The sequence below is a fragment of the Ranitomeya imitator genome, chromosome 4 (assembly GCF_032444005.1).
Source record: "Ranitomeya imitator isolate aRanImi1 chromosome 4, aRanImi1.pri, whole genome shotgun sequence".
NCBI lineage: Eukaryota > Metazoa > Chordata > Amphibia > Anura > Dendrobatidae > Ranitomeya > Ranitomeya imitator.
Window position 1 is genome coordinate 446,494,720 of NC_091285.1, and position 13,599 is coordinate 446,508,318.

The following is a 13,599-nucleotide window of genomic DNA, read 5'->3' on the forward strand; positions in this document are numbered from 1 at the left end:
TACAATGAATGAACCTAAAGGGGTATTTCTTTCTAGTAAATTTTTAGAAAATCCACATGTTATGTCATATATATAGCAGATGGGGTCCCACCAATGGGGCCTTCACCTATCTGGTGAATGGGGCCTTATTACCTGCCACTGTCAGTGCAGAGATGGCTGGAATTCCCATTCTCTCTATTGGTAGCCGCGTATAACTGGGCTCTGTTCTCAGGGTAGATGCAGGCCCGTTGGTGGGACTTGCATCTATTTTAAACTTATGACAAATGCTTTGGATATTGACATTGTAAAACAAAAGTGGTGGCATTATATGCATCCTATACAGGGAAATCACTCGATAGACGCCGTGAATATTCTGCAATAACTCTAAGGCCACGTTCACACATTCCATATTTGGTCAGTATTTTACCTCAGTATTTGTAAGCCAAAACCAGGAGTGGGACAATCAGAGGAAAAGTATAATAGAAACATATGCACCACTTCTGTATTTATCACCCACTCCTGGTCTTGGCTTACACATACTGAGGTAAAATACTGACCAAATACTGAGTGTGTGAACATAGCCTAACTAGGTCTAAGAAATCTGAACAAAACAACTTGCAATGTGTTCCTTAGTGTACGGAGCTTCGGACGAGCCAGGATGCCCCTACATCGGTTGGCGCTGGACAGCCGTTTGAAACGTGTAACCTCTGCAGTTATCAAAAGGTTTCTTCCCGCAAGATGGAGCAATGTGTAACACATCGGCAATGGACATGGCAGAAATTGAGTCCTTTTTAGGCAACAGAGATCTGACACCACCAGACTTCTTCCTTTGGGGTATGCTCAAAAATCAGAACGAGCTTCAAATTGTGGAGGATTTTAAGCAGTGAAATTTTTGCTATTCCCCCCAATATTCTTGCCATTGCATTCAGTAACACGGAGCGCCGCTTTTACAGAAAACAGAGATCGCTTCAATCATTTTATGTAATGCAATTAATTACTCATACATCAAGGTACGTACAATATTTTTGGGGTTAAGACTGCTTCATCCTAATGGGAGTTACAAAAGAATATTCGGGGCCTCTTTCGAGTGAACTAGAGTGCGCTTTATGTGACTTTTTTCATATGGGTGCCACTGCACTATTACTACTATTTTATATTAAATATATCTGTGTTATTCCAATAATCTGAGATTTCCTGTATTTGTATATTAATTTGCACGTGTGTAACCGTGTAAACACAATCATTACTAGAAACTAAGTGCACGCACGATCGCAAACTCAATAGCCACGCTCTTATTAAAATGCAGGATGAATGGGTTAAGCATCATATTTTTTCTTTTGCCACGAGAAGACAAGCGTTCTCTGAAAGCTGGAGCTGATTTATACATTATTTATAAGAATAATTAAACTTGCAGGCTTATTTTCCCACTATGCATGGCACATCCCTTCAACTATTCTTTCTAGACTGGAAAGACATATCTGAAACAACAGAGAGGAGTGAATATACTTCTACACCAGAGAATGGCACAAAGCTGAAAACATCATTTGTGAGCCAGGGGAACACATTTATTTAGGAAAGGAGAGGACAATTATTTATTGTGACTAGGTGGAAGGTTGCCGGGCTACGTTCACACGATCGTATTTTCAGAGTCCTGTCTATGAAAAAAAAAAAAACGCCAGCACTTGGAACAATATCATCCAAGTAGGTTGTTCAGATGACTATTTTTGTTTTTCACAGACCGAATGTCTGCATGAAAAAAATAAGAAAAAAAAATCGCATCAAGCACTGGACACTAGCACACTGCCATATTTCAGATAAGACTCACTTATTCAAGTCTATGGGTGCACAAATAAAATCAGATCCCAAATGAATCATAATCTGTATAGCAGCTTTTTTTACGGATACCTTGCAATTCTTTCACATAGGAAACTGTTATTGGTCTTGTAAACTTTAATAACTGCCGCAATAAAAAAATGGATGTCATATGAATGGCAATACAGAAAAAAAAGCATCTGTTTTTTCTGGATGAAAAATGGATCATTATTTTTATATGCTCATGTGAACTTGGCCTCAGGGCTCCTTCACACACCAGTGATTTCTGTTAAGCACAAAAATAAGTCGGTGTTTCATCAATGGTTTTGATCAGCGTGTAAACTATATTTGGCAGTTTTTACCATCAAAGTATAGTCAAAGTTTCATCATCACTTTTTCCTTGATAAAAAAACAAAACAAAAAACTAATGAAGGCTTTTCAAGTTTTTCGTATTAAACAGTCTGTGAAAAAGAAACGGCACGAGGATGGCATCCGAGTGCTGGCCAATGTTTTCATGGATCCATAGGCATGCATCGGCGAGTTTGACCCAACACTTACATCAATATCAGACATCTCTGTGCTTGTGTGTGGACCACTTGGTCTGGGGAAAAAAATTGGACTTATGAACTACCCCATAGAGCATTATAAGTAAAAGTGCTACCTGTGAAAAGCGTTTTTGCGTTTCTGTGCAGTGGCTGCACACCTCAAATCGCTGCATGCGGACACATCCGCATACAACGCATGTCCCTGCATACCCAATGTTAAAGATAGGTACGCAGGCAGAAGTAGGCGGAACTTCACGGAGGAAGTACGATGCCATCCGCAGCGCACAGGAACGCAAGTCTGAAACCAGCCTAACTCTCCCGATTTGCCCTTATCTAGTTGGTGCAATGTATGGCAAATAGTGTTGAGCGAGTGTGCTCGGATAACAAGTTATCCGTGCATGCTCGGGTATTAACCAAGTATTTTGGGCATGCTAAAATAATATGTTCAAGTCCCTGCGTCTGAATGATTTGCAGCTGTTAGATAGCAGCAACACATGCGGGGATTGCCAAACAAAGAGGTGATCCCCACATGTGTTGCAGCTGTCTAACAGCCGCGAATCATGCAGCTGTGTGAACTTGAACATATTATTCGCGCATGCTGAAGACACTTGGATAATACCCAAGACACTCAGATAACCCCCAAGCATGCATTATCCGACCACATTCGCTCATCACTAATGGCAACCTCTAAACCACAGATGCTTTTTACACGTTCCCCACACATTAGAATGTCACTACTCATTTAGCCACAGACATGTGGGTTTATATGAGTATGGCAATAGTGTCAAAACCATCTTTCTTTAATGAACTGCATCAAAGAGAAAGCAATTTGCATCAAAAAGAGTGCATGTGAGTCACAGGTATACTAAGCGAAGTGTGGGAGGATAGTTGATTAAAACATAGATGCAAAGCTTGAAGTAAATGGTATGTGCTGGCATTTGCTGTGCCGCACTACAAAGCCAACTCACATATCTGACAGTAACTTATGTAATTGTTTATTACACGATCCATAACATCTCCTTATACAACTAAGAAAAGGAAGCGCGTCAACATCATCGGCAGCCACAAGGTCGGGCAAATGGTCCCTCTCAGCGCAGCCTATCAAGCCCTTTAGTTTAGCACAGCGTTGTTGTTTATTCATGTAGACATGCTTTTGCTGTGAAAAATGTATAAAGTGTCAATATTTTACACAGGACTTCACTATTACTGCCACTTACAGACATCTTGCGAGGAACATAATTCTCTATGACCATGATGACCACATCATTCTGCCAGAATGTGGAAAAGTACAAACCTCAAGATTTTATCCATTACGTAGTGTTTCTTCTATCAGAAAGCAGTGCTGCGGAAAACCCCCCAAAAATGTAAAAGAAAAACATATTTAAGTAATAAAAATAGTAAAATAACAATTAAGAAAACATTAACACTAAATGTGACAGATGCCATGAATGTGGCCACAACGTTACGATTATATATTAATTCTAGTTGCACATGGACCCATAGAAGCGTTGTGGAGTCGTGAAACGGCCATCGTCCATTTTCTGTCTCGCATGTACGCCCTGCGTACCGCCCAAATGTCCCATTCCTTGGTATAAAGCAAGAATAGCGAGCCTGGTACCCTGTGGCTTTTTCTGATACACTTTATTAGTTCTACATAACCAACATCAGACTATAAAAGAAACAGATGAATGAGACGGTCACCTTTATGTTAGGTGTTACAACGACAAAAAGAGAGCTTTCTCCTCATGCCTTTCTGTCCATCTATGACCCTTCAAAACCATTTTTCCGAGTGAAGATGGATCATAGCAGAGGAGCTTCTGTCTCCTGAAGGATCCTATAGGTGTAAAAGTCCCACTAGTTTAGCGTCAGTACAGAGGACCAAATCTGAAAGGTATCAGTCCTAGTGAGCAACTAAATGACTAGCAGGCAGAAAGGGCTCAAAGTAGTTCCACATTTTAGCAGTTTTTCTTACTGCTCAGAGGGCAGAATAAATAAATGATAAAGTGACTTATAAAATCTATGCTGTGGTCAGTGCCCTATTAAAGGGAACCTGTCACCTGAATTTGGTGGGACCAGTTTTCGGTCATATGGGCGGAGTTTTCGGGTGTTTGATTCAATCTTGCCTTGCGCAGGCGTGTACTACGGAGGACAGAGAATGAACTTCAATCCAATATTGCAGCCAGCATGCAGCCAGCGGGTAAGGAAAGGGTGAATCAAACACCCGAAAACCCCGCCCCTATGACCGAAAACTGGTCCCGCCAAATTCAGGTTCCCTTTAACATTGCAAAATACATCGTCCACAAAAAGACCATATAATTGCATAACGCGCTAGTATAACGCCTAGGTTATTGCAGCACCCATAAAGATTTTCTGTATAAGTATATTTATTTTCTTTCAGATTTCATAGAAAACTAACAGAAAACATTATCATAACGTGCTCCATCATGGGCCTATTATGGATAATAATTCAGCTTTACGTGCTGTATGATTATTATCCATCTGCCTCCTTACAGCCTTTGTGCCTGATGCCTTACACATAAGCATGTTGTATTTTGGTGTAGACAGTATGAATTAGGTTTACAAAGAAGCCGTTCAATCTGCCTGACTATATAATCCTCTAGTTTGGCCAGACACATGAGTGGACACATTTAATGAGATTCTTTCATTCTGGGTCTGATGCTAAGCAATGGCTGTAATAATTATTATTATCATTATACTATTGTATTAATGCAGCACTAATACTGTACATTGCCCAGCATCACATTATAGCATACTAGTCCAATCTAATAGTAACAGTCTGTGGTCATCTGGCGGGAATATAAGGCCAGGGGTAACATTGTTGCAGGTAGAACTGGTACTGGTAGGTATAGCTGAATACTAATAATACTAACAATTTTTGTTTTTAACTTTGCTACATTATCAGATGTCTAAGTCTATGGTGAATAGCCAGATTTCCTGTAAATTCATGTTGTATCTTCTTACTTTGCTGATTCCTCAGTATTCTCCATCCATTGTGCCTTTGGACCTCACCATACAATAACACAGAATACACCTCACATAATGTAAAATGTCTTTGAAGTGCACATGTTAAAAGGCCACTCAACAATGACCCTAAACGACGATCATCAATGAAGAATGGCAGAACATTCAGCAGATGTCAGTCCTTTGCGAGAAGTCCATGTCTATGTCTACTCAGGCTCCCTTAGGGTCTACATATCTGACACTGCATGTGATGGCACAGAACCAGTTTGTAAAATTAAAGAATCAGCAGACTCAGAAGATGTGAATCACTCAGAATTAACTTAACGCACCTCCAAAACTTTAGTATAAACTGATTTATGCAATGGCTATAAGGTCCTTGTACTCTGACTGGTCTTATGGTTAGATAGCATGGAAGAATATCCAGAGATCGTACATTTTTGGGATACTGATGGAATCCATGTGTATAAAGATTTCCAGTATTGATCACAGAAAATTCCATGCCTAAGAAAAACCATGACTATCATTTATTTGTGGTTAAAATAGTTTAGTAATCTAACTGACTAATCATCTACTGGTGCAATCATAGTGGGAAGGGAGAAGCCAAAAACCCCAGTGAATCAGGGGCCGCCATAACACTCATGCTGCTATTATGGCTGTAGATGGCTCGTCAGGGGTAGAGGGAGCTGTGCAGTGCAGTGTGTCTTTTGCTTGGTGTCCTGGGTGGTAGAGATTTACCTGTTGTAAGGTATGGCCTTGTGTTAGGAAAAAACCTTGCATAAAATAAAAGACTTTCAGGGTGCTTTCACATTGCGCTTCCAGTGTCCATTGGAAGAACGGTATGTTGGGAGAATTTCCTAGAGTTTACCGTTAATCGATGTAATTTTGTAGGCATTGGTATTTGTCATCTATTGGTATTTGTGTTTGAAAAGCGTAAAAGACGGTGTAGTTCCTTCTTTACTAGATGCCTCTATATGGTATACTACTGACTGCTCTATATGGCATAGTACCGACAGTGATCTATGTGGAATAGTACTGACAGCAATCTACGGTATGTGGAATAGTATCGACAGCAATCTACGGTATGTGGAATAGTACCGACAGCAATCTACGGTATGTGCAATAGTACCGACAGCGATCTATGTGGAATAGTCCCGACAGCGATCTATGCGGAATAGTGTTGACAGCGATCTATGTGGAATAGTACCGACAGCAATCTACGGTATGTGGAATAGTACAGACAGCGATCTATGGGGAATAGTCCCGACAGCGATCTATGCGGAATAGTGTCGACAGCGATCTATGTGGAATAGTGGCGACATTGATCTATGTGGGATAGTGCCGACAGAGATCTAGGTGGAATAGTACCGACGGCGATCTATGTGGAATAGTGCAGACAGCACTATTCCATACAGTAGAAAAAAAGGTATACCTGCACATTCAGGCCAAACACAGGTCAAGAACACACTTGTTTGGCCTTCAATGAGCAATGAGGGCCTATGGATATGTTTGACATCTAACCAGGAGCTTGGTTTAAAGTGAGTGTGTCATTTGTGTAGTGAGAAAACGTATCTTTAGTGTAGAATGCCTTATACAGTGCAATTGTAACACATGGCACTGTGTTTAAAGGTACAGTAGGGGAAAAAGTAATTAGTCAGCCACCAATTGTGCAAGTTCCCCCACTTAAAAAGATGAGAGAGGCCTGTAATTGACATTATAGGTAGACCACAGCTATGAGAGTCAAAAATGAGAAAACAAATCAAGAAAATCACCTTGTATGATTTATTTTTCAAATTATGGTGGAAAAGAAGTATTTAGTCACCTAAAAACATGCAAGATATTTGGCTCTCACAGACCTATAAATTCTTCTTTAAGAGGCTCCTCTGTCTTCCACTCATTCCCTGTAGTAATGGCACCTGTTTGAACTTGTCATCAGTATAAAAGACACCTGTCCACAACCTCAAACAGTCACACTCCAAACTCCACTATGGTGAAGACCAAAGAGCTGTCGAAGGACACCAGAAACAAAATTGTAGCCCTGCACCAGGCTGGGAACACTGAATCTGCAATAGGCAAGTAGCTTGGTGTGATGAAATCAACTGTGGGAGCAAAAATAAGAAAATAGAAGACATACAAGACCACTTATAATCTCCCTCGATCTGGGGCTCCACGCATGATCTCACCCCATGGGGTCAAAATGATCACAAGAACGGTGAGCAAAAATCCCAGAACCACACAGGGGGACCTATTGAATGACCTGCATAGAGCTGGGACCACCGTAAAAAAGGCTGCCATCAGTAACACACTACGCCGCCAGGGACTCAGATCCTGCAGTGCCCGGCGTGTCCCCCTGGTTAAGCCAGTACATGTCCAGGCCTTTCTGAAGTTTGCTAGAGAGCATTTGGATTATAAAGAAGAGTGTTGGGAGAATGTCATATGGTCTGATGAAATTAAAGCAGAACTGTTTGGTAGAAACAAAACTCATCGTGTTTGAAGGAGACAGAATGCTGAGTTGCATCCAAAGAACACCATACGTACTGTGAAGCATTTGGGTGGCAACATCATGCTTTGGGGCTGTTTCTCTGCAAAGGGACCAGGATGACTGATCCGTGTACATGAAAGAATGAATGGGGCCATATATCATGAGATTTTGAATGCAAACCTCCTTCCATCAGAAAGGGCATTGAAGAAGAAACGTGGATGGGTCTTTCAGCATGATAATGATCCCAAGCACACAGCCAGGGCAACAATGGAATGGCTTCGTAAGAAGCAAATGAAGGTCCTGGAGTGGCCTAGCCAGTCTCCAGATCTCAACCCCATAGAAAAATTTTAGAGGGAGTTGAAAGTCCATGTTGCCCGGTGACAGGCCCAAAACATCACTGCTCTTGAGGAAATTTGCATACAGGAATGGGCCAACATACCACCAACCGTGTTCGCCAACCTTGTGAATACTTACAGAAAACGTTTGACCACTGTCATTGCCAACAAAGGATATATAACAAAATATTGAGATGAACTTTTGTTAATGACCAAATACTTATTTTCCACCATAATTAGCAAAATAAATCTTGACAAATCAGACAAGGTGATTTTCTGGATTTATTTTCTCATTTTGACTCTCATAGTTGTGGTCTACCTATGATGTCAATTACAGGCCTCTCAACTTTCTAAGTAGAAGAACTTGCACAATTGGTGGCTGACTAACTACTTTTTTCCCCACTGTATTGTGTGTGTTGCGTGTGTGTAATGTGTATACTGTACAAGCCATATGTGTGTACAGTGTGATTAAGGCTACTTTCACACTAGCGTCGGAATCTCCCCGTCGCAATGCGTCAGGCAGAGATTCCGATGCTAGCATTTAACGCACTGCACAACGGAGGCAGCGGATGCATTTCTCCGGCGCATCTGCTGATCTGCTGCCCCATTGTGAGGTGCGGGGAGGTGGGGGCGGAGTTCCGGCCGCGCATGCGCGGTCGGAAAAAGCGGTCCGTCAGGAGCAAAAAACGTTACATGTAGCGTTTTTTGCTCCCGACGGTCCGCCAAAGCACGACGCATCCGTCGCACGACGGATGCGACGTGTGGCAATCCGTCGCAATGCGTCGTCAATACAAGTCTATGGGGAAAAACGCATCCTGCAAGCACTTTTGCAGGATGCGTTTTTTCTGCAAAACGACGCATTGTGACGGATTGCAGTTAACGCTAGTGTGAAAGTAGCCTAATATGTATGCCATAGGTGGTACTGAAGGAAAGAAAGGCCACACACAAAGTTTTGCACTGGAGTCCTGTCTGTGTCCATATCTTCTAATAGAGCAACTATTTGGCTCAAATTGGTAGCATGACTCGACCTTTAGGCCAGGGCAAACAAATAGTCTACATTAGATGTAAGATGAATGGCAGCATTGCTTTGAGAATATAGTTGGCCTGCTGTTTGGTTGGTGTGACTGGACAACCTACAGTTTGGATTGTTTGGATGAAGATGTAGGCTTCTGCATCTCCATCTCGTACTTTGCTCCTGCTGCTTTGAGATTAAATTTGTTGTAAAATTGACTTTTCACGCTAAAAACATTTAGAAATAGAGAACAAGGAAGATAATTGGTCTGTTTCGCCAATGTCAGTGTCACCCATGTAAGCACAGTTTTAACATCACGCATACATTTTAAATGTCATCATCATTGTGATTGGCAATCTTCTGAATTATTGTTAACTAACGTATTCTCAATAGTGTCACATGTATATCTGACCCAAGCCTATGGTTCTTCCCAGGGACGGATAAATCATTGGTGAAGCCAGGGGCCCAAGAGGTAGGGGGCCCATTTCTACCTCCAAAGTCAGTGAAATTGTGCATTTATGATGGGCTACTGGACTGCAATTGGCCCATATATTGTTCCCACACAGAGGCCCTCTTCTGTCTGTGTCCGCCACTGGTTCTTCCCAGTATTGGATAACTCACGACAGTCTTGGAGCTCATTCAGATGAGAGTATAATATGGCGGAGTAAAAATCGGACAGCACACTGACAAATGTAACTCAATAGAGCTATTCAAATGGCAACATTTTCACACGGACGAATTGTGCATGTGAACAAAAATGGCAGTATACACTATTCTTTTCTGAGTATCGGCTTATGGATATGCCAAAAAATTATTGGATCTCAAATGTATCATCAGTGCAGCATCCAATTTTTACGGATACATTGCAATTATTAACATAGGAATCTGTCTTAGATCATGTAGATGTTACAATGATCTATAAAAATAGATGTCACAAAAACTGAACACGGATGGCACATGGATGAAAATCGTTTTAGAATTGTATGAAATTTAGACGACTTTTCATAAACGCATGATCTTAACAACATGCTTGGCCTCGGAGTGACTTCTGGCACGTGAATTTTGTTTTTTTTTGAGGCACAGAAATATAAAATCTTATAATGTCCACTTTTACAATGCCGCTCATTCTTCCTTCAGCTCCGTCCAGATATCACGTGTAATCTTTAGTCCAAATAAAAGCTGCTCCACCAGGAAGTGTGTCATTAATAAAGCATATGAAATAATGCACGGAGCCCAACACCTTACAAAGGTACAAATTATGAAAACAGACGCTATTTTTCCTTTACGTTCCCACTTTCTGCCGAATCTCACAAGTGCAGGATTGCAGGACTTACTTATCATTCATACTTTTCTCACTTAACTCAGAACAGTGGGATCAATTCCCCCGTCGGCCATGCCCTTAAACAATAAAGCATGTGTAAAGTTTACATCTAAGGTGCACCAATGAGACACTCATAGATTTTTCGTCCCAGCACGAACTGTGCACACCTATATAACCTGATATAACCTCCTGTAATAGCACTACGTATAATTATCATATAAATGTAATTACACATTACATAACGCGCTTGCAATTACTACTTAAAACATAATAAACCCTTCCCGCACTGCTAGAATCAAATGCGAAATTGCAATCAAAGTCATGTAGGGTTAACCCTTAATCCTTTAAGAAGAAGAAAAAAAACATTCATAATGAAAATAAATTAAAAAAAGATAAACAACTGAACGGCGAGCCAAGCAGGAAGAGAGATGATATCGGTGTCGATTAACCCTTCGCATTTTCATTCAAAGTAGCACGCTTTTTCCTGCACCATCTGGAATCTGCGGGAGTTTAGGTTATGAATCATGAGCGTAAAACAGCGTTAAGCTTTGGATATGTTGCAAGATTTTTCTCCGGCACTTAAGGGGTTACTGTCATTCATTAGATGGCGACAAGAACCGAAAGTGGTTGCACCGTACCTGACCCCCATGCAGATTTCTAATGACTTTACCATAGGGAAAAGCGATGTGATGGAGCCGGGAAAGAGGAATTAGGAGGAGTGGTACCCAGGTCAAACCAAACCCCCAGTTATATTATTGCATCTGTCAGTGTAAGTCATTGACAGGCAAACTTTTGGGTAGTTTCTTTAATTACTGCACATACTAGAAACAATGCTGCAGAACGCAGGACTGCATGGCGGCTTCTGAGCTGAAGAGGTTAATTAACACCCCTCCTTCCCACAAAAAAGCTGTCAAAGTTTTCCAAGGCTGCTCTGCTGTCTTTGCTCGCTATCCTCCCATCCCTGCTTCTATCTCCCTCCATGAATGTGGAATGAAAAGCCCAGATTGCCCCTGCCACAGCGCGCTGCCCCTCTCCGCAGCCCACTGTTTAGGAGATGGTACCTCTGTTGGTGGTGGTTATAGGGTAGCTGTGTCTTCCTGCAGCTCCTGTATGATCCCCTCTTCTTGCAGGTTCCTGGGGGTCTCTGGGCTGGGGGGCTGGCTTGCTGATTTCTGTTTCCAAAGCCGGATCAGGGCTAGCAGGAGAACAAGGATCCATTATTCCCCCCAAAAGAATGATGTAGTAGGGTCTTGAGGATCAGGATCCCCCCAATGTTAGATATTGCTGGGAGGAGGCTCATAGACTCCCTCTGTCTCTGTGTCAATGCAACTCTATGGTAAGGAAAGGAAGGAGGGAGAGACACAGGGAAAGAGTGTGATATAAGAACAGTTCCCTCATGTGGCCACTGACAGCGCTAGAGGGAAGCAACGAGCTGGGATTTATTATGGGAAGAACACATGTATACACAGTTTCATGTCTACTCACCTAGACAGCAAATGTCATTCTCTGGTTAGCCAATAAAGGTATCACTCCTTGAATACTTTTCTCAATTTTTTGGGACATAAGTATTTACATCGATTTTTCTGGCTAACATGGTACCACAATATTATTTTGTATTGTACACCTAGACAGCAAAAGCACAGACTATTATGCACAATCCGCAGGCACCATACCATCCATCATAGGGGGGACATCTCTGACCACTTAAAACAAGAAAAGTTCTTCAGATTTTCCTACTCCAAAATTTCTGTTCGGCAAAAGTTATTTTTTGCTGAAAATGACAACTTTGCCCAGTTACAGTAATACGTTCATCACTGCATAACAATGTCGTTCAGGAACCTGGAAAAGATGTGTGACAAAACCTGTGCTACTAATACACCCACACATGAGATTTTTTTTTTTTTAGGAACATGACAATAGACAAAACTCAGACTATGGTTTGCGCTACATGGTAAATATATATATATATATATATATATATATATATATATATACATATACACTGTACATACACATCTACTATATAATTGTCTAAGGGTCACTTCCGTCTTTCTGTCTGTCTGTTCTTCTGTCTGTCATGGATATTCATTGGTCGCGGCCTCTGTCTGTCATGGAATCCAAGTCGCTGATTGGTCTCGCCAGCTGCCTGTCATGGCTGCTGCGACCAATCAGCGACGGCCACAGTCCGATTAGTCCCTCCCCTGCAGTCAGCGCCCGGCGCCCGCTCCATACTCCCCGCAGTCACCGCTCACACAGGGTTAATGCCAGCGGTAACGGACCGCATTATGCCGCGGGTAACTCACTCCGCTACGGCCGCTATTAAGCCTGTGTGACCAAGATTTTACTATTGATGCTGCCTATGCAGCGTCAATAGTAAAAACATCTAATGTTAAAAATAATTAAACAAAATAAAAAATCATTATATACTCACCTTTCGCGACGCTCCGGTGACCGCTCCATGCAGGTTCCGGTGCCAAGGATGGTATGGGATAAGGACCTGCCATGACGTCATGGTCATGTGACCGCGATGTCATCACAAGCCCTTCGCGAGAAGGACCTGCCACGGCGTCATCACAGGTCCTGCGCGCCTGCACGAGAAGGACCTGCCATGACATCACGGTCATGTGACCGAACTACAAGGGGCCCTCGGAAGGTGAGTATATGTTTATTTTTTATTTTTTAACCTGTGACATACATGGCTGGGCAATATACTACGTGGCTGGGCAATATACTATGTGGCTCTGTGCTGTATACTACGTCGCTGTGCAATATACTACGTGGCTCTGTGCTGTATACTACGTGGCTCTGTGCTGTATACTATGTCACTGGGCAATATACTACGTCACTGGGCAATATACTATGTGACTGGGCAATATACTACGTCACTGGGCAATATACTATGTGACGGGGCAATATACTACGTCACTGGGCAATATACTACGTAACTGGGCAATATACTACGTGGGCTGTGCTGTATACTATGTCACTGGGCAATATACTACGTCACTGGACAATATACTACGTGACTGGGCAATATACTATGTGACGGGGCAATATACTACGTCACTGGGCAATATACTACGTGACTGGGCAATATACTACGTTACTGGGCAATATACTACGTGACGGGGCTA

General features: G+C 42.0%; 1 protein-coding gene across 1 annotated transcript in view; it reads right to left on the bottom strand.

Moving 5' to 3' along the window:
• RORA (RAR related orphan receptor A) overlaps positions 1–11,718 on the bottom strand; it is a 562,535-nt gene extending 550,817 nt beyond the window's left edge. Inside the window, exon 1 of the mRNA XM_069765693.1 lies at positions 11,527–11,718. Coding sequence (XP_069621794.1) covers positions 11,527–11,683 — 157 coding nt within the window. The 5' untranslated portion in view covers positions 11,684–11,718. The remainder of the gene's footprint in view (positions 1–11,526) is intronic.
• Between the last annotated feature and the right edge of the window lie 1,881 nt (positions 11,719–13,599).